At 36.2% G+C, this 22,380-nt stretch overlaps 1 protein-coding gene across 3 annotated transcripts in view; it reads left to right on the plus strand.

Annotated features, from left to right (window-relative positions):
* VPS36 (vacuolar protein sorting 36 homolog) overlaps positions 1-20,669 on the plus strand; it is a 46,882-nt gene extending 26,213 nt beyond the window's left edge. For 2 of the 3 annotated variants that reach the window (XM_081131017.1, XM_081131019.1), the window contains 8 exons: positions 8,214-8,246; positions 8,368-8,445; positions 9,013-9,147; positions 11,360-11,425; positions 13,198-13,262; positions 13,940-14,024; positions 17,066-17,142; positions 17,223-20,669. In XM_081131017.1, the coding sequence (XP_080987143.1) occupies positions 8,214-8,246; positions 8,368-8,445; positions 9,013-9,147; positions 11,360-11,425; positions 13,198-13,262; positions 13,940-14,024; positions 17,066-17,142; positions 17,223-17,316 (633 nt within the window). In that variant the 3' untranslated portion in view covers positions 17,317-20,669. The remainder of the gene's footprint in view (positions 1-8,213; positions 8,247-8,367; positions 8,446-9,012; positions 9,148-11,359; positions 11,426-13,197; positions 13,263-13,939; positions 14,025-17,065; positions 17,143-17,222) is intronic. The other variant, XM_081131018.1, reaches the window with a different exon arrangement.
* Positions 20,670-22,380: the final 1,711 nt, after the last annotated feature.

The raw sequence follows: 22,380 nt of genomic DNA on the forward strand, positions 1-22,380 counted from the left end.
ATTGTGTCTATGTATTTACTAGAACGTGTAACACATTCTTGGCTGTTATCCAATATGCTTTCAGTATTTGGTTTCAGAAGTTTTAACTGTTAATTTCAGGGGAGTTTTTCTATATTATAATTTTCTTTCTTTTTTAAAAAATTAATTTTATTATTGAAAGTATTACAGATATGCCCTTTTCCCCCCCACTGATCCCTTTCACCCTGCATCTGCCCCCCCCTTCACCACAGTATTGTCTGTTTCCATGGGTTATGCATATATGCATATAAGTTCTTAATTAATCTCTCCCCTCCCACTCCCCCACCCTCTGCCTTCCCTCTGCTTGGAATCTTTTGACTGTATTATAATTTTCAATAACTGTTTTGATCTTTTTTTATTCTGAGAGTCCTATTAGTTGTATTTGTAGCTTTATTGCCTATTTTCACTGTTTGTGACCTCCAAACCCTTTTTTCATTTTTTTTTTTATTTAGAAAATTTTTCTTTTTTTCACCTGTTGTTTCTTTTAAGATATCTGTTGTGTTTATTCACTCTTGTGTTTTTTCTAGTGTAGTCTTTATTTCAGAAAGTAATAGAAAATTTTTCTCCTGAATCCTGTCACTTAATTTCTGATTTATATTGTCCTTTCACAGCCTGTGTCATTTTTTAAACATCTTTTAGCTCATTTTGAAATAAAAGGTTACATATCAATCTCATCTATGAACATGTCTTTCTGGCATGTTTTCATTGCCTGTAATATTATTTTGATCCTTATTTTTTTTCCTTTTAATTTTGTGTAGGATTTGACCTTGATACTTTGCAGTTGTGCATTTTCATGTGAAATTAGTTTTCCTGAACTTTTAGAGGAAGAGCTAGTTCAGGGTAACTTTTCTCACTCCACAGAGCTCACTCTTCTGCTGCGTTCATACAGTGTTAAAAAGGTGTAAATTTCTTTAAAAAATGACATTGGGCCCAGCCAGGCATGGCTCAGCGGTTGAGCTTCGACCTAGGATCCAGGCGATTGGGGTTCAATTCCCGGTCAGAGCACATGCCTGGGTTGCGGGCTCAACCAATGACTCTCTCGTCATTGATGTTTCTATCTTTCTCTCTCCCTCTCCCTCTCTCTGAAACCAATAAAGATATATTAAAAAAAAAATGACATTGGTATTTTGATGGGGATTGCATTAAATCTGTATATTGCTTTGGGTAATATGGCCATTTTAACTATGTTGATACTTCCAATCCATGAACACGGGATATTTTTCCATTTTGTTGTGTCTTTTTCCATTTCTTTTAATAATGCTTTATAATTTTCAGTATATAGGTCTTTCATGTTCTTTGTTAAGCTTATTTTTAGGTATTCTTTTGGTTGCAATTGCAAAAGGAGTTCTTTTCTTTTTCTGAAGTTTTGTTGTTAGTATACAGGAAGGCAATGGATTTTTTATTTTGTTAATGTGGTATATTACATTGATTGATTTGCCTGTGTTTAAGTAAACATATGCTTGTGCTCCTGAAATGAACCCCACTTAATCGTGATGTATTATTTTTTTGATGTACTGCTGTATTCTATTTTCTAGTATTTTGTTTAGGATTTTTGCATCTGTATTCATCAGAGGTATTGGTCTGTAGTTTTCTTGTTTTGTGTTATCCTTGCCAGGTTTTGGTATTGGGGGTTATATTGGGCTCATAAAATATGTTAGGAAGTATTGCCTCCTCTTCAGTTTTTTGGAAGAGCTTGAGAAGGATACATTTTAAACCTTTTTGAACGTTTGGTAGAATTCACTGGTAAAGCCATCTGGTCCTGGACTTTTATTTTTTGGGAGGTTTTTGATGATGGTTTTAATTTCCTCCCTGATGATCAGTCTATTTAGGTTTTTCAGTTCTTCATGATTTAGTCTAAGAAGTTTATATTTCTAGAAACTTACCATTTCTTCTAGGTTATTGAATTTGGTGGCATATAGTCTTTCATAATATTCTAGTATGATCCTTTGCATATCTGTGATGTCTGTGGTGACTTCCCCTCTCTCATTTCTGATTTCGTTTATATGGTTCTTTTCTCTTATCTTCTTAGTGAGCCTAGCCAGGGGTTTGTGAATTTTATTAATTTTTTCAAAGAACAAGCTCTTTGATTTATTAACTTTTTGTAGTCTTTTTGTTCTCTATTTCATTCAGTTCTGCTCTAATTTTTATGATTTCCTTTCTTCTGCTGACTTTGGGTTGCTTTTGTTCTTTTTCTAGGACTTTAAAGTGTAATGTTAGGTTGTTTACTTGGGATTTCTCTTGTTACTTGAGATAGGCCTATAATATATAAACTTCCCTCTTATTACTGTTTTTGCTGCATCCTAGAAGTTTTAATATATTGTATTGTCATTCTCATTTGTCTCTATATATCTTTTGATTTCATCGTTTATTTCATCTTTGACCCAGTCAGTTTTTAGTAGTATGTTGTTTAATCTCCATGTAGTTGTGGGTTTCTTTATTTCCTTTTTGCCATTTATTTCTAATTTCAAGGCATTGTGGTCAGAGAATATGCTTGATATAATTTCAGTCTTCTTGAATTTGTTGATGCTAGTTCTGTGACCCAACCTATGGTCTGTCCTTGAGAATGTTCCGGGTGCACTGGAGAACAATGTATAATCTGATGTTCTGGGATGAAAGGCTCTGTAGATGTCAATTATGCCCATTTGGTGTAGCATTTCATTTAAAGCCAACATTTCTTTATTGGTTTCCTCTTTGGTTGATCTTTCTAGAGCTGTCAATGGAGTAGTAAGGTCCCCAGCTATGATTGTATTTTGATCTATTTCTCCCTTTAGTTCTGTAATTGCTTTATGTATTTCGATGCTCCCTGGTTGGCTTCATATATATTAAGAAGTGGTATGTTTTCTTGATGTAGTGTCTCCTTTATCAGTATAAAGTGTCTATCTTTGTCTCTTATTATCTTTGTTGTCTTGATGTCTATTTTTTCAGATAGAAGTATACTTGCTTTTTGGTGGATGCTATTTGCTTGGAGAATCATTTTCCACCCTTTTACTTTTAATCTACCTTTGTCTTTGAAGCTTAGATGTGTCTCTTGTAGGCAGCATATGGTTGGGTTTTGTTTTTTGATCTGCTCTGCTACTCTGTGCCTCTTTATTGGTTAATTCAGACTATTTACATTTAGGGTAATTATTGATGTATGAGAATTTCCTGTAGCCATTTTATCTTTTGTTTTCTGGTAGCTCTGTGCCTCCATTGGTTCTTTTCCTTTGTACTTCTGTCTTTTGTTTTTGTTTGGTGGGGTTTCATACTTCTTTTCTCTGTGTCCTCTCTTTTTAAGCTATGTGTCTTGGTTTGGAGATTTTTGTGTATGGTTACCATTCGGTTTGTAAAAAATAAAATTTCACTGTATATACAATAGTTTTTTTTTCTTTTGAGTGCATCTGATGTTCATTCTCCTTTGCCAGTTCAGACCTTTATCCCCTCCCCTTTTATGTATTGTTGTCATAAATTATCCCTATTTGTGCTGCAAGTCTTTTGGTGATCTTACTGTATGTTACCTTTTGTTCTTTGTTTCAGGTAAGAATAATTCCCTTTAGTATTTCCTGCAATGTAGGTTTTCTGGTGATAAAATCTCTCAGCTTCTGTATGTCTGGGAACATCTTTATTTCTCCTCCTTCATGTTTAAAGGATAATTTTGCTGGATATATTTTTCGTGGCTGGTAATTTCTGCCTTTCAAACGTTTGACTGTTTGGTTCCTCTCTCTTCTAGCTTGTAGAGTTTCTACTGAGAAGTTGGGTGAAATTTTGATGGATTTTCCTTTGTGGGTCACTTCTTTCTTTTCCCTGGCTGCTTTGAGAATTTTTTCTTTGTCATTAATTTTTGACAGTTCTAATACAGTGTGCTTTGGAGAGGGCCTCATTGGATTGAAGTAATCAGGTGTTCTGTTTGCTTCTTGGAGTTGAGGAACTAGTTCTTTCCATAGGTTTGTGAAGTTCTCATCCATTATTTATTTGAATAGGCCCTCTGTCCTCTTCTCCTTCTCTTCTTCTGGAACGCCTATTATTCTAATACTTCTTTTTCTAATGGAGTCAGATAGTTCTTGTAGAGTTCTTTATGCTCCGATCTCTCTTCTTTCCTCTGAGTCATTTCTAGATTCCTATCTTTGATATCACTAATTCTTTCCTCCACCTGGTTGGCTCCTTTTTCTATGCTCAGTAGCTCCTTCCTAATCTCCTTAATTGCATGCTTCATTTCCAGGATTTCTGATTGGTTCTTTTTTAAAATTTCAATCTCTTTGATAAAGTACTCGTTTTGTTCATTGATTTGTTTTCTAAGTGTGCTGAATTGCCTGTATTTTCTCATATCTCATTGAGTATTTTTAGAACTGCAATCTTGAAATCTCTGTCATTTATATCACATATTTCCATGTGTTCCAGCTTGCTTTCTGGGAATTTTTCATTTTCTTTCTGATCATCCTCATTACCGTGGTTATTCATAGTATTTGCTACTTTCCTTTGTCTAGGCATAAATATCCCTTCTATATAGTAGCTTTCTCTGAAGAGGTCTTTGTATTATTTTCCAGTAGATGGTGCTGAATTGCAAGATTTTTTTACCTCCATGATCTCCCAGACTTGATCTCCATGGCTTCCCTAAGACAGTACAACTGTGCTGCTTGGGGGCAGGGTTTGTTTTGCCCTCAGTGTGATGGTGACTGCAGACCCCAGACCTCCATGGGGTCCAGACCCAAGCACCAAACCTGAGATCAGTCACAGAGGGAAACTGTAGTTCCACTGCAATAGCTCTTGGTTTACAGATAAAATGTTCCTTGACGCAACAAACACTGAGGGCAATGGGAAGCAAGTTTTGGGAGTCCAAGGAGCAGCAGGGCTCTGTGGTTTCTTTGTCAGAAACACCACCACCCAACAGTGGACAGCCTCGTGGCAAAACCTTGCTCTTTGTCAGGTATCTGTTGTTTCTGTCACTGTTCATTCCACTCGCCCTGCTGCACTGGCCCCCTGCAGCTCTCCCTTTCTCCTGAGTGAAGGAAGCACCTGCTACTGTGGTTACCTCCCCTCTCCCTGCTGTACTGCGAGTTCCTGAGCTCCCAGCTGCAGAGCTGTGTCTGAGGTCCATCTGAGCTTTCCTCCCTGCTTGTCTCCCTGCTTATTCCAGGTTGCCCACCTTTAGGTGTTTCAATGCATGGGTGTCTCAGGTGTGCCTCTGTATTGAGTAGGGAATTCTTTGTTGAATTATAGTTGGTTAACTTGTTGAAATTTCAGGGAGAGGTGTCAAGGGTATCTCTCACCCTGCCATTGTTCTGACATCACTTCTCCTAATTGTATCTTAGAGTTTTTGTGGATATCTTGTCACCTAGTTTTATACTGTATGCTGTCTGGGTTTTTGGTTCTGAAATATAGTTGCTCTGTCTCTTTTCATGTTGGGAATTGGAGAGATTCAAAACCTATACAGCCATAGCCACAATCCTCCCAGAATTCTTTATTCCCATAAAATTCCAGCACTTTAGCATTAGAAGGGTTCTTACTCACCAGAGAAGTGATTATCTCAGAGCTAGTTTTGAAGCTAGGGTTATGAGAACTCAGGTCTTTTGATTTGCAGGCAAGTGTGGTACACTACATCATGGACATTCTCTTTGCCACCCAGAAGGTGCTGTCACTCTTCTTTTTCAGCGACTTTTGTTATCTTTTTTGTGTCACACTTTTAGAAATGGCATCAAGCAGTGAATTAATTTTTCATTATTAGTGTTCCTTTTTCTGAATGCTGCCATACTGATTTAGTATTCAAAATCTTGTTTTTCTTAGTTTATGAAATGTTACTCTGATTCAATCTAATTTTCACAGAGTTGCATGACTCAGAGTATTCTATACAAGCAGGTCTCTCATGCAGGTCACTGATTTATTCAGCCGATAGTCCCTGCTCTTGCTCTCTACTTTGTGTGAGCCCTCCATCAGGTGCTTTAGATATTGTAGTGATGTGCCAGGCAGGAGGCAAATGGGCTTTCTCTACAATGTGAGAAATGCCACGTTATGAGAAAATAGTGGCTGCAATAGGAGCGCATAATGTGGCCCTCTTCTATTGGAGTCAGGGAAGGCTTATTAGCAGAAGTAATGGAAGTTAACACCTGAAAGTTGAGTAGCTGTTAGCAGATGACCAGTAGGGATAAGAGGATCCAGGTAGAGGGAATGGAATATGGAAAGGTACTGAATCAAGAATATTAAAACTGAAAATTTAAGAATATATTAATAGTTACTGAAGCTAATAATTACTGAAAGTCCATAAGAAATAATGCTACAAATCAGCTTAAGAGGGTACCTCCTGGTTTTAACGTGCATGCCACTTTTTTCAAAATTGGAATGGAAATTTGACTAAGGACATGGTAGAGGGATAGAAGGTTCTATAAACTGCAAAATGAAATAATAGAATGAGCACATGCATCTATTTTGCATTTTTGCTTATATTTTTTAAATTTTATTGTAGGTAGTTTCTTGGATATCCATTAGCCAACTATCCTTTTTTTTGGATAGTTGGCTAATTTCAAATTTTAGAATAATAGAAATAGAAATGAAGAAGCTTTTGTTTATATTTTATAATTATTCAAATTATTTTATTAATAATTTGGAAATTCTTCCATAAATATAAAATATTTATATTTATTTTTTGTGAACCATGAGGAATAAGGGCTAATCTATGTGTTCTGTGTGAATTCACTATCTAGCATTTTTAAATGAAAATATAAGAAGGTAAATAAAGTAATTTACCATATAAAATTTGAAAGTATTATCCTCCTAGTTTTCCTTAAACATTTTATCTTCAAAATAAAAACCTAAGTGTGTACAGTATTAGTGTGTTTTATTTTTGAATACTGGGTTGATGTGTGATTTGCCCTCCATTTAAGTGTTAGAATCGACTGTTTCAGAGCTGGTGCCCACAGTTTCCCACAGAAGGTTTCCTGCATCTGCTGGCTGTTGCTGATAAGAATCCAGTGTTTAAGCCTTTTGTTTATCTGAGGAAATTCCTGTTAGGTGTGTGCACATTCCCCTTTGTTTTCAGTATTAGCTTTAGTGAGTCGGCCATAAGAATCCTACACAACACTTATTTTAGCAAAGTCCTTTTGCAGATGGGGGATACTTTCCTGCATATAATTAAGATGGGAGTGAGCTAATCAGAACCTATTGATTAAAATTTTATGTGAACCGAAAGATTTTCAATTAATGCTATATTGCTTAATTGGTTTTTAAAAAATAACATCTGTGCACATCAATTAGACAGGAGGTATTCTGCACTGGAAGTATATTTTTGGTAATTTGAAACAAAGTTATTATAAATATGTCTGATTAAATTTGAAGAGACCTTTGAAGTGGATATTCATTGTAGTAAATTAAACAATTGGTGGGTTTTATTTAGATATGTTTTTGTGGTATTTTAATGTTTTTCTTTCAAATATTCATTATATCCAAAACCACATGTATAATCTGTTCAGTATTTAGAGGCTGAGATTAATGGTTTCAGTTAAATCACACCTGCTAGCCCTGGCTGATGTGGTTAAGTGGTTAGGGCATTGGCCCGTGCACCAAAGGGTCTCTGGTTCAATTCCCAGTCAAGGGCACGTACCTGGATTACAGGTTCAAACCCTGCCTTCTGTCAGGGTGCGTGTGGGAGGCAACCAGTCAGTGTCTCTCTCTCTCACGTTGATGTTTCTCTCTCTCCTATTTCTCTCCCTTTCGTGCTCTCTAGAAATCAATGGAAAAAATATCCTTACTCCTTGGGTGAGGATTAAAAAAAAATCATACCTACTATTAAAGCCAAAATTGTTGTGTTCAAAGTATTCCTGCAGCTGCATATTGCTGTTTTCAGCCAGGAAAGCTTTACAATGCCTCCCATCAGGAAGTGGTTCTGGGAAAACCAGTGACAAGTTTTCTTGCTTGTGTTAAAGAATAGTAAATAATATTTTCCGAACTATTACTTAAGTCACCTTTTGTTTCTTCAATCATCTTTTCTCTTTGAAAATTTGAAAAGTTGTTTTTGCAAGTTTGTTTTGGAAAGTTTTTGGTTTCTTAGCTAAGCTGACTTCTTAGAATAAGGTAGATTTATCACCTGTGTAAATATTTAAATAAATAAATTGACATTTGTAAGAAAATTTCATAAATTTTTATCATAGGGAAGAAAACAGAATGCTTCATTGCTTTAAAACATTTTAATTCTTTAGACAGATTCCAACAAAACTCATTTCTCATTTCAGGCCTTTGAAGACCTCAGCAAGCTAATGGTCAAGGTATATGTCATTTATATCTATTAAATTCATACCAATTATGATACAGTTTTGAAAATATACTTTGTTAGCAGACACTTTGTGTACAGTATTTCTTTTTAGTCTTTTACTGTTCTCTTGACAGGCTAAAGAAATGGTGGAGTTATCAAAATCAATTGCTAATAAGATTAAAGACAAGCAAGGTGACATCACAGAAGATGAGGTAAATAGGTTGCTTTTTAAGGCATTAGAAACTACACAAATAATGCAGTGGTGTCTTGGTGGTTTAATGTAGCTTGCTTTTTTAATGTAGTGTTTTATTTCTTTTAGGATTTGAGGACATATGAGAGTGCTAAAAAAAGTCAACCATAAAAACTTAATTCTATTAGGATTATAGGATATTTCAGTAGCTTTTCTTGGAATGTATAAAACATATATTGAAATATGTAAGGAGTGTCTATTTTAAGTCTATTTTATACATCATAAGTTTCATCTCTGTTTCATTAAATTTGTCTACAGTCTGGTCACAGCCATTTTGCTAAGTTCTCAGTTGTATCATTTGGTTGGCATTAACCATAATATAGTTGTTATTTAAATCACCTCTCACACCAGATTTGTGAGATAAAGGGAGTATGAGATAGCAAAATAGAAAAAAGGATAATTAGATTTATGCAGTAAACTATGAGAAATAATTGAGTAGAATTGAATTTATGATGGAAGGATTGCGAATGTTGCGGTGGAAAGACTAATTCTGAATTGTCTTTTTGTGCATTTTCTCCTCTTATTATAGACCATCAGGTTTAAATCCTATTTGCTGAGCATGGGAATAGCTAACCCAGTTACCAGGGAAACCTATGGCTCCGGCACACAGTACCACATGCAGCTGGCTAAACAGCTGGCTGGAATATTGCAGACACCTTTAGAGGTAAAAACCAAACCTAAATGGTTTTTTAAATTATGTTAAATTATTTCCATGTCATCAGAAATCTTAAGATCATAACTCCCTTCATGATGTGGGTACTATTCAACCATCATGTTATTTTCTTCTTTCAGGAATATTAAATTAGTTCAGTGTACTTATTAATGGGTTGTTTGTCAATGATCTTCTAAATTGTTTTCAATTTTCACTTCATATATCTGAAGTTTTTCTTATCTCTTACTATTTTTTTTTTTTTTAATATACCTTTATTGATTTCAGAGAGAGGAAAGGAGAAGGAGAGAGAGAGACAGAAACATCAATGATGAGAGGAGTCATTGATCGAGCCCACAACCCGGGCATGTGCCCTGACCAGGAATCGAACCCCAATCGCCTGGATCCTAGGTCGACGCTCAACCGCTGAGCCATGCCCAGCCGGGCTCTCTTACTATTTTTTAATCCTCACCTGAGAATGTTTTTTCCGTTGCTTTTCAGAGAGGGTGGAAGGGAGAGAGAGAGAGAGAGAGAGAAACATCAAAACATTGATGAGAGAGACTCATTGCTTGGTTGCCTCCTGCACACACTCCTACTGGGGCTGGGGATGGAGCCTGCAACCAAGGCATATGCCCTTGAATGGAATTGAACCCAAGACCCTTCAGTCCGAGAGCTGACACTCTAACCTCTGAGCCAAACCTGCTAGGGCTTATCTCTTATTTTCAAAAGGAAATATGTGATCTCTATATATTTAGATATATTTGTATATAAGTAGTCAATATACAGGGTGGGGCAAAAGTAGGTTTACAGTTGTTCATATGGAAAATAATACAGTCATTACTTATTAATACAAGAATAGACTGTTGCCCTACCCGATTTTGCTCAATGGTTAGAGCATCAGCCCTCGGTTCACTGGGACTGAAGGGTTGCAGGTTTAATACCTCGGTTGGAGGCTCAATCCCGGGCTTTGGTTGGGGGCGGGTGTTGGAGGTAACCAATCGATGTGTTTCTCTCACACTGACATTTCTCTCTCTCTCTCCCTTCCACTTTCTCTGAAAAGCAGTGGAAAAAAATATCCTAGGGTGAGGATTTAAAAAAAAAAATAGTCTCTGTTTTGCATACTCACAACTGTAAACCTACTTTTGCCCCAACTTGTATATGTACTATTAATTTCATAATAAGATTTATCTTCTAGTTTAACATTCAGGCAATCAGAACTTTATTTATTAAAGCACTTGTATTAAGAAATATTTCAAACATATGACAAAATAGAATAGTATAATGAATCCCTATGTGCCCACCATCCAGCTTCTTCTGTAAGCTGACCTCCACTCAGAATTACTGTAAAGCAGATCAGAAATATCATAGCATTTTATCTGTAAATATTTCAGTATGTAATTATAACAAATACACCTTTAAGTGTAATTATAATCCTATTTCATGACTAAAAACTTAAAAAATAACTTTTTAATATTAAATATCTAGTTATTGTTCACATTTTCTCTTATAGTTGGTTTGTTCAAATTAGGATACATTGCAGTTGGCTGATTGGTAATTCCATGGGTTCCCTTCTTTTCCTCCCCTCTCCCCCTTACTAGGAGAACCTAGTAGTTTACACATTGTTTGCGGGTAGTTTTTATCACACGCCCTACTACCAGTCAACGTAAAATGTATAAATACATTTCCCGCATACAGTGTGTTTATCTCAGCCTGGATTTTGCTGACTTGTATGTTAACATGGTTCCCTGTAAACTGGTAGTTCTAGCTAGTTCTTTTTTTTCTGACATGAATATTTCATACAAGTGTTGTACATTTTCATCAGAAGGTACATAATATCTGATTGTCTTTTCTTTGTGATGTTAGCAGCCATTGACAGTCACTGTCTAGATTATTACTTCATTAGGAGTAGCAAAATGGTGACATTCTTACTTAGTTCTATAGTTTCTTTGTTTATTAGCTGGAATAACTTAAAGACATTTTTAAAACATGGCCGAGAGCCCCTCTTTTCATTTAACTAAATGTTAAAAGTAATAATTACATTAAAGTCCAAATATTGAATTTGAATGTCTCATCGTACCTGAGTAAGTTCTCCTATGTATAAATAGTATTTTAAAAAGCTTCTTAAGAAATTTTATAATTCCTGATTTCACTCTGATTATGTTTTCTAAGAAATGCTAACTGGTGCTAATTATAACATAATACTTTAAAATTTTTCATATTTTAACAGGAACGAGGGGGTATAATGTCACTCACGGAGGTGTACTGTTTAGTAAACCGAGCTCGAGGAATGGAAGTAAGCATAGAATATTTAGATTTTCTTTTTTTAAAACTAAATTTAGACTTTCTGAATATAATACAAATTTCCCTACAGTGAATACAGTTTGAGGAAGGGTTGTGATTATTGAAACTATTTTGAGAAAAAATATGGTGCAGTGAAGAGAATACTACTGTGTAATCTAGGAGGTAGATTCTGTTCCTGGTTTTGCCAAATGAACTTGAGTAGCTTACTTAACCTCTCAAACTCAGTTTTCCTTCCCTTCAAATAAGGATTTGGACTGACAGCTTTCAGCTCTAATAGTCTGTGTTTGTATTGTGATTAATAAGGTTGTACATGATGCCCTTTCTCTGGGATAGTTAGCTGTTAGCTGTTTGACTTAACTGGGTTGGATACAGAGTGCCTGTAGATAATACAGAGGGAAAGCTGCCATTCTCCTTGGGCTATGAATCAACTGCGGCTATTCTTCAACTCTCATTGACCCTTCACACCCAGATGTCCTTGGCCTCCAAGGTTCTGGACATGCACTGTTTGTGCCATCACAGTCAAGTAGTCAAACACAGTTTTGTGGTGTCAACAGTTAGCTCCATCTTTCCAGCATACACCCCAGACCCACAAGTTAAGCCTATGTTCTGTGTTTTTATTTTTATTTATTTTATTTTTTTAAATATATTTTTATTGATTTCAGAGAGAGGAAAGGAAGAGGGAGAGAGAGACAGAAACATCAATGATGAGAGAGTCATTGATCGGCTGCCTCCTGCACGCCCCCTGCTGGGGATCAAGCCCGAAACCTGGGCATGTGCCCTGACTGGGAATTGATCCGAGATCTCCTGGATCATAGGTTGGTGCTCAACCATGAGCCACACTGGCCAGACTGTGCTCTGTGTTTTTATTTGAATAGTCATAACTGCCATCAGTGAGTACTTACCATCCACCAGGCACTCTGAAGTGTTACCTCATTTATTCTCCCAGTAACTCAGTGAGGCAGCTACTTTTTACTATCTCCATCTGGGGGTAACCTGGGTTAAGGAAATTGAGGCTTACAAAGATTAAATAATTTTACATAGGCTGCACCTGGAGACTGTGATTTGACAGGGATTTGGACCCAGGCTGGTTGGCTCCATAGCCATTCTGTGTGACTCAAAGCTGTGCTTGTCATCCACCACACTGGGCTTATTCTTTTAGGCTCCACAGTCCCACTAGCCAGCTACATGTGATGATTGTAAACTTGAAATGTAGTGAATCCAAATTGATGTGTTGTAAGTGTAAATTACACACTTCATTTCCAAAACTTAGTACAGAATAAAGAAATCTTAAATATCTCATTAATAATTCTTTATATCAATTATATAAAGTGGGGCAAAAGTAGGTTTAAAGTTGTGAGTATGCGAAACACAGTTTATTCTTGTATTATTATTTATTAATTGTATTATTTTCCATATGAACAACAGTAAAGATACTTTTGCCCCACCCTGTATGGAGAATTTTTTATCTATTGGATATATATGTATTAAAATTAATTTCACATGTTTCTTTTAATTTTTTAATATGGCTACTAGAAAATTTAAAATTGCATATATGACTTACATTCTATTTCTATTAGCTAGTACTGCTTTAATGAATAGAAGTTTTTGCTTCTTTGTTAACTTTTTGCCTTTCAGTGATTAAGCCACCTAAAATCCTTGATAAATGATAATTTTTAAATTTTCTCTTCTGTTTTAGTGATTGTTATAACTATATAGCATCACTCTATTAATTTGCAGTGTAAACTGGATTTTTCCCCCCATTAGTTGCTCTCACCAGAAGATTTAGTGAATGCATGCAAGATGCTGGAAGCTCTGAAATTACCTCTCAGGTAAAAGAACCTCTGCTGGAAGTTTGCCAACGATAGCCACTATTCTGCACTAATTAGACAGGAAAGCCCTGCCAGGTTTGCCATCCTGTAGGGTGAGCCAACATTTTTCCCCTCTTGAAATTATATGTAAACAGAATTCACTTGGCACTACAAGCACCTCTGTCATCTTGGCTTCCATCCTGTGCATGGCCTGAGATGGGTGACCGAGGTGCTTGCGGTACCAAGTGAATTCTGTTAACATATAATTTCCTTATCTTTAGGTTAAGAAAATTAGCCAGTCAGAGATGTACAGCATAGTGAATAATATTGTAATAACTATGTATGGTGTCAGGTGGGTACTAGAATTATCAGGTGATAACTTCACAAATTATATAATTGTCTAATCACTATGTTGTACACCCGAAACTAATATAAATGTCAACTATAATTGAAAAATAAAAAAATAAAAATTGAAAAAATAAGTAGCCAGACATAGGTATTTTTTTAGTATGTGGATTATAGTTCATTCATGAACTTCATAGTTATGCCATATTTGCTTGTGTTTAAGTTTTAAATGATGCTTGTGTTAATATTACCCTCATACCTGGGCATAAAAGAAGGTGAAAAATATTTGTGCCTCCTTAGTTGTTGAAGATCCTAGATATTCACAGCTTTGTTCTCCCATCTGCTGTTTTTAGGCTCCGAGTTTTTGACAGTGGTGTCATGGTAATTGAACTTCAGTCGCACAAGGAAGAGGAAATGGTGGCCTCAGCCTTGGAGACAGTATGTGAACCCAATTTCCTCCAGTCATTAGGGCTTGCAGTGAGGATCCGAATGCCTAGCAACTTGAGAAACAGGATTTCCTTTTGAACTTAACTTTACTAAAAAGTAATGGCTGTTGGCCCAGTTAAAATGGTTTATCATTAACAATGAATAAATATTAATCAAAATTATTCTTTGAAAGCTTTTTGAAACCTACTAACATGCAGAACATAAGAAGGGAGAATTAGAATTAATGAGGTATTCTCTTTTTGTTTGAAGCTCAGTCTTGAGAACATGTTTTTAGCTTTGTTAATCAGAATGTTATCCACGATAGAACTTTTATTTTCAGTAACACCTACACAAGTAGCATTACAAACACCAAAAGTTATTTTATGAAATAATTCTTTGAAAAAATATGAAAAGCAACTGTAGTTTAGATGGATTTTATGGCCAAACTGCTATTACTCATTAGGGTACTTGAAATATTACTACCTTCATAGCCCCTATAATGAACCTGTATAATTTGAATAACTCATATTTATTGTACTTTTTTTTAGACTAGATAAAAAACCCCACACTATAGACATTTTGACCACATATTTTATTTTTTAAATTTAAATTTAATTTTTAAAATTTATTTTGTTGAGAGTATTTCAGATGTCCCCCTCCACCCATCTCCCACCCATCCCTGGGCCTTCACCTGTCTATTGTCTGTGTATACATGGTCTACACATATATGCTTATAAGTTCTTCGGTTAATCTCTTCCCGCCCTCCTTCCCGCCTTCCCTCTGAGATTTGTTAGTCTCTTTCATGCTTCCATGTCTGTGGTCCTTTCTTGTTTGTCATTTTATTTTGTTCTTTAGATTCCACATGTAAGTGAGATCATGTGGTACTTGTCTTTCTCTGACTGGTTTATTTCACTTAGCATATTATTCCCTAGGTCCATCCATGCTGTCTCAAAGGGTAAGAGATCCTTTTTTATAGCTGCATAGTTTTCCGTCGTGTAAATGTCCCACAGCTTTTTTATTCACTCATCTACTGATGGGCACTTGGGCTGTTTCCAGATCTTAGCTATTGTAAATTGTACTGCTATGAACATAGGGGTACATAAGTTCTTTCTGATTGGTGCTTCAGGTTTCTTAGGATATATTCCTAGAAGTGGGATCACTGGGTCAAATGGCAGTTCCATTTTTAATTTTTTGAGGAACCTCCATATTGTTTTCTATAGTGGCTGCACCATTCTGCATTCCTACCAGCAGTGTACTAGGGTTCCCTTTTCTCCATATCCTCACTTTCACTTGTCATTTGTTGAATTATTGATGGTAGTCATTCTTACAGGTGTGAGGTGATATCTCATTGTGGTTTTACCTTGTATCTCTCTGATGATAAGCGACATTGAGCATTTTTTCATGTGTCTGTTGGCCATCTGTATGTCCTCTTTGGAGAAATGTCTATTTAGGTCCTGGATTATTTGTCTTCCTCTTGTTGAATTGTATGAGTTCTTTGTATATTTTGGAAATTAACCCCTATCAGATATATCATTGGCAAATATGTTCTCCCATATGGGTTCCCTTTGCATTTTGATACTGCTTTCTTTTGCTGTGCAGAAGCTTTTTATTTTGATGTAGTGCCATTTGTTTATTTTCTCCTTTGTTTCTCTTGCCCTTGGAGATGTATCATCGAAAATTCCACTATGTAAGATGTCTGTGATTTTACTGCCTATGTTTTTTTCTAGGAATTTTTGGTTTCACACCTTACATTTAAGTCTTTTATTCATTTTGAATTTATTCTTGTGTATGGTGTAAGTTGGTGGTCTAGCTTCATTTTTTTGCATGTACCTGTCCAATTTTCCCAATACCATTTATTGAAAAGACTGTCTTTACTCCATTGTATGCTCTTGCCTCCTTTGTCAAGTATTAATTGAGTGTAATGGCTTGGGTTGATTTCTGGGTCCTCTGTTCTATTCCACTTATCTATATGTCTGTCCTTGTGCCAGTACCAGGCTGTTTTGATTACAATGGCTTTGTAGTATAACTTGATCTGGTATAGTGATCCCTCCATCTTTGTTCTTCATTGTCAAGATTGCCATGGCTATTTGAGGTCTTTTTTTGGTTCCATATAAATTTTTGGAATATTTGTTCTAGCTCTGTGAAATATGCTGTTGGTATTTTAGTAAGAATTGCATTGAATCTATATATTGCTTTTGGTAGTATAGACTTTTTAATAATGTTAATTCTTCCAGTTCATGAACGTGGTATATTCTTCCACTTGTTTGTATCTTCCTGTTTCATTTTTCAGTGTCCTGTAGTTATCTGAGTACAGGTCTTTCACATCCTTGGTTAAGTTTATTCCTAGGTATCTAATTTTTTTGTTGTGATGATGAATTGCATTGTTTTTTTAGTTTCTCTTTTTGAGAGTTCATTATTGGTATATAAAAATGCTGTTGATTTTCAGGTGTTAATTTTGTATCCTGCTACTTTGTCAAATTCATTTATTAAATCTAGTAGTATTTTGGTGGAGTCTTTAGGGTTTTCTATGTACAATATCATGTTATCTGCAAGTAATGACAGTTTTACATTCTCTTTTCCAATTTGTATGCCTTTTATTTTTCCTTCTTGTCTGAATGCTGTGGCAAGGACTTCACATACTATGTTGAATTAGAGTGGTAAAAGCAGACAAGCCTTGACCACATAGTTTAAACTAAACCTACATATAAGGATTCTTCACTGGATCACATAATATGAATTCAATTAAAATTTGTTTTATGTTCCTTTACAGAATATCAAAAGTTTTTTTTTTTTTTTTTAGACTTTAGTACAGTGCCTTTGTTATATTATAGAGGGTTTTATGATATTTTAGGTGCTACTTTATTTGGTCTGTGCCCTTCAGCTTTTGTAGAATTAAACATTAGTGAAGAAGACTTAGTTCTACAGTGAATATTCTTTGTATTTTAGTAGAAAATTCAGTAAATTATTTCCTGCGTGTAACTGGTATACTTGCTCTCTAGGTTAGTACCTCTGTGTTCTAAATTATGACATTTTATTCTGTGTGTTTCTATTAGGTTTCAGAAAAGGGATCACTAACATCAGAAGAGTTTGCCAAGCTTGTGGGAATGTCTGTCCTCCTGGCTAAAGAAAGGTAAGTAACGCCCTTGCTCTGAATTACAACTTGTGGTTCTGAATGGACAGGTGATTATGGTTTTCTCCCTTGATTTCTAGGTTGCTTCTTGCAGAGAAGATGGGCCATCTTTGCCGAGACGACTCAGTGGAAGGCTTGCGGTTTTACCCAAATTTATTTATGACACAGAGCTAAGGGTTTTTTGTATTTGAAATACTGCTTATCCATATACTTGCATCATGTAGAGGTTGTATGATATTGAGCTAAGAGTAAACTCTGATAAACTGAAAATTCACTGGAACTTGCAGTATAATATAAAACCCTTTAAATTTCTTCCTAATATTATGGGGTAGGAAGTTAGGATTTAGGACGAATATAGGAAAATACAGAAAAATGAAGGCCAATGTAAATTTGAAATCATACTACAGTTGTATAGAATCCTCATAGTTTAACTTGAAATATGGTGGATTTTAACTTGATCATCAAATCTAACCATTTTTAAGAAAGGAATTTAATTCGTGGGGTAAGAAAAGGAGAAGTTGCATGTTTGGACAGGTTAGTTTCTTATTTTGGTATAACTAAAATTCACTGAATTATAAACAAGTGAAGTTTTTTTCTGTGTCTAATGTGCCCACTCTGGGGGGTTTTCATGAAGCAAGTCCTATGTACAATATAGTTTAAGAACCTTATCACATTGGAACAAAATACCAAACTGCAGAGTACCATAGTAGGCTCCTTCTAAGGCAGGGGTGGGGAACCTTTTTTCTGCCAAGGTCATTTTGATATTTATAACATCATTTGCAGGCCATACAAAATTATCAACTCGAAAATTAGCTATGAAAAAAAGCTTCTAGATTTATTGAATTTCAAGTCCCATGTGCTGTTGCCTTGGCGGGCCAATCCAAATGATTTCATGGGCCATATATGGCCCTTGGGCAAGACGTTCCCTATCCCTGTTCTAAGGGCTTTTCTTTAGAAGCAGTCATAGCATGTCTTCAGCAGACCAAATAAAGCACCTTAAAAAAGGAGAGAATTGTATTTGACTCACATATAAATTATCTGACTAGTTTTTTTAAGTGATGATTTCATGCCTGGCATTTAAAGAATGCAACTATGTCATTTTGTTTAAAAAATGCTGTGGATCTTGAAACTGAACTAAAGAGCTGTATAGACATGCCCAGAGATATGATTACGAATTTGGGAAGTAGATGGCTCAGGAATTCCCTAGGATTGTGTGTGGGTGGAGGGGCTGGAAGAACCTTTAACTAGCTTAGGAAGTTGTTGTTTTTTTACCTCAAAGCCAAGGATGGGAATAAAAGTGGAAAAGTAATATGTCTTCTTTTCCCTCCCTCAAGGAGTTTCACACTGAACTTTTAAATATCTTTCTCTCATATTCCAGCAATTTTTTTTTTTTTACCCCACACATGATAAGTTGTGTAGAGAAACTTCCTGCTAAAAAGTATTACTGAGGTAACAAAAACTGGCTAATACTGAATTTAGATTGCTTGAGTGTTAAAGTGGACTCCCTGACGTCATATGTTCCTGTTATATAGCGTACAGTATGCTGAAATTACTTCAAACTCAGGGACCCCACAAGCACAGAGGAGACTGTCTTTCTGAGACTGAGTCAGATGTGGAAGGCAGTGATGATTTTTGGCCAACCCTCCAGAGGCGATAGTATCTGTGTTGAGGGAACGATTGAGACCAGGAGGAGGTAATACCTGGCTTCACACTTGAGTGCCACTGCCAGAGGCTGCTATAGGTGCCCTTTGGGAGAGTTGCAGGGTTCCTGAGCTGCAGACCCAGGGAATCCCTCAAAGTGCACCCAGTCAATCCCTGATCCCTCCTGGAAAAGTGGCTGTTGCTGCTTCACATCCTCCAGTGACTCGGGAATGTTGTGCCCGAGGCATCCTGCCTTAGTCTTCATTTTCCAAACCTGTCACTGATTCTACATTGTGATGACAGATCCTCTATTTCCTTTATTGCTCAGCCTCAGGTTTGTTTTGGGGGAAATTCAGTGTCTGGCTGCCCAAGTCTTTCAGGCCATAGTGTAAGCTTGTTTGTATGTCACTCCTCTCTGGACTGCACAGCTAAGATTGTTTGAGTTACTGGGATCTAGCTCTAATGGTGTGGATTCATTACAGCCAGCTCCCATAATTCAGCACATTTGTTTACATTAGTGTGGCAACACATTAACAGAAGTGGAGATCTGAATTGTATGCAGTGAACTAAAGAGGCAGTACAGTGACATATGAATATATTTTGCAAAAAAAGTTAGTTAAAAAACAAATATGATTGCTTTCATTGTTTTATTTTTATTATTATTTTTGTTAATCCTCACCTGAGGATATTTTTTCCATTGATTTTTTTTTTTTTAGAGAGAATGGAAGGGAGGGAAGGAAGGGGAGAGAGAAACATCGATGTGAAAGAAACACATCCATTGGTTGCCTCCCACACACACCCTGACTGGGGCCGGGAATCGAACCTGCAACCCAGGTATGTGTCCTTGACCAGGAATCGAACCGGTGACCCTTTGGTATGCAGCCCTTCACTCTAACCACTGAGCAACACCTGCCAGGGCATTGTTTTATATTTAAAGTGGGCATTTTTCACATTTTTCAGACTTCAGTATATATATTTTTATCTTTTGTTGTTGTCAAGGTGTTATTTTGGTCCTCTATTAGTAGAGGTTATTTTGAAATACAGCCAATCAGGTCCTAAGTGCATAAAAGTTCTGTCTTGGTGCTTATTACTGGTATAATTGTTGTTTTTGCTTTCCTAACTTTGCTCTTAGGAACATTAACTGTTGGTCGCTTTATGGTAATGGAATATTTCTAGTCACATATACTGTCCAAAAATTTTTTACATTGTACAATTGAAGATTGTCTTCAGGGTTAAATGATTGGTATTAATGTATATAGAGTACAGTTATTGCAAAATTTAAAAATAATTTTTCTTAACTTGGTGTCTTTTTAAATACTCTTTGAAAAATATATGAAAATGATAAACCTTTAATCAGAATAAGTCGGTATGTTACAATTTGTTCTTTTAGATTTATAATCAAGAGTTGATTATAAATATTTATGACCTCAAGCTCTTACTATTTTAGTTGTTTTAAAAGAATCGCAAATGGCTCATGAACTTTTTCTTTAAATTCTTGATGTGAATTCCACTGTTGATTGACAGTGTGTATTTATGTGAATGTACTATATCTTGTTCCCTGTTACCAAACTAATATGACCAGATGTGGATTCATCATGTCATTATTCTCATGCTCAACTACTTAAAATGGTTCTTCTTTGTTGAACAATTCTCAGAGTTTTCATTTTGGAGTAGTAGAGTCACAACTTACAAGGTGGTTAGATTTTAAAGACTGTGCTCAAGTATGAAATCAAACGTGCTCATAATGATCCTTGAAAATCTCTTAAATTGCCAATAAAGTTCTACATATAGTCTTACATTAGAATCCTTGTGGTGATACATGGGTATGAATATTTTATGAATATAATAAGTACAATATATAATAAAAACTATACATCAACAGTAGACTTTTGTAGCACCAATAATTAAACTATTTAAATGTGTCTCCTTTTTTGCTGATAAGTATGGTTGAATTTATGTAAATTCATTGCTAACTCTATCCCTTATGATAGATCTAGAGTATAAGCTCCAGAGGGGCAGAGATTTTGATGCAGATTTTGTTCATGGACATAGCCTCAGAGCCTAGAACAGGGCCTGGCATACAGTAAGCACTCAGTAAGTATTTATTGAATGAATGAACTCTGATGTATTTACCTATTAAAATTTGGCTTCACTTTATCCTACTTTATCTCCCATTCAGTTCAATTAAGAAAACATTTTTTAATACATACCAACTTAGTGTGAGGAACTTTGTGTGGACCACTGGTGGGGGGTGGATACAAAAGTGAGTAAGATATAGCTCCTCCCGTTTAGAGGGTGGCCTACTTGGGGGAAGGGACATGTGAGCAAACTTAATCGAGGATGGAATGAAGTGCATGCCATGGAAGGGGCACAGGTACCATGCTGTGGAAGACAGGAAGGAGCCCTTAGCTCTGATGGAGGAATGTAAGAAGGCCTGTGGGATAGGAAGATCTTGGTAAACTAGGCTCACAAGGACCAAGTGATCAGCAGTGGGTGGAAGGCACTGGGTCAAGGGAACAGCACGAGGTGTGCCCCTTCCTACTTCTGGACCCATTTCCCTTGTCCAGATTTCCTTTGTTACTTCCCACTCACTTCCGCACCCCATCCCCACTAATCCCACCTGCTCTAGAAAAATTTGTTTGGGCCCGGCCGGGCGTGGCTCAGCGGTTGAGCATTGAACTGGGATCCAGACGATCGGGGTTCGATTCCCGGTCAGAGCACATGCCCGGGTTGCGGGCTGGATCAATGACTCTCTCATCATTGGTGGATACAATGACTCTCTCATCATTGGTGTTTCTATCTCTCTCTCTCCCTCTCCTTTCCTCTCTCTGAAATCAATAAAGATATATTTAAAAAAAAAGAAAAGAAAAATTTGTTTTCAGTACACAACTCTACTATTTCTAAACTCCATAAGAGTTATTTCCTGCCCAATATACTTGACTATATTTTGTATTGCTCTCTGTTTTAATGCCATAAGAAAATAGAGAAATTCAGTTTCTTTAAGTTCAAGGACTGTCATACAACACTTCTTTTGGCTTCCCACTGGCCTAAGTCAGTGATTGTATGTGGTATTGTCCTAGTTAAAGTATTACTTGAATTGAGTGATTTTGGGATTATAATGTGTGATGAGGTCACTTGTAAACCTAAATCTGTGGCCTTTACCCACTTCCCAAGAGGCTTCTCAACTAGACTTGTCTGGGCTCAGCCTACCTGAGACACACTGTTTTATTCAAGTTTTATTATATCGCCCATACCCATGATGCGGGAGCACTCCAGAAAAGTCAGGTTAACACACATGTAAGATCTAGTTATTACATTGAAAATTGGGTAATTCATGTTCTTCCTTGTGTCCTGATAATCATGAATCAGTTAAAGCTTTTCTCTCAATATTATCCAGGGCAATAAAAGATCTCTCTGTGTAAATGGATGTTATTGAGACAGTGAATAAATTTTTACACAATTTGCACAAGATCATTAGAGCAGTTGCTGACCCAGAAAGAGAACTGAAGATATCTTGATAGCCTGCTTGTTTTAGTTCAATACTGACAAGACCATACCACTGTTCTTTTGAAAGCTTTTTTCCCCTTCTCATCTATG

The sequence above is a fragment of the Miniopterus schreibersii genome, assembly GCF_964146895.1.
Source record: "Miniopterus schreibersii genome assembly, chromosome: 2".
Taxonomy (NCBI): Eukaryota; Metazoa; Chordata; class Mammalia; order Chiroptera; family Miniopteridae; genus Miniopterus; species Miniopterus schreibersii.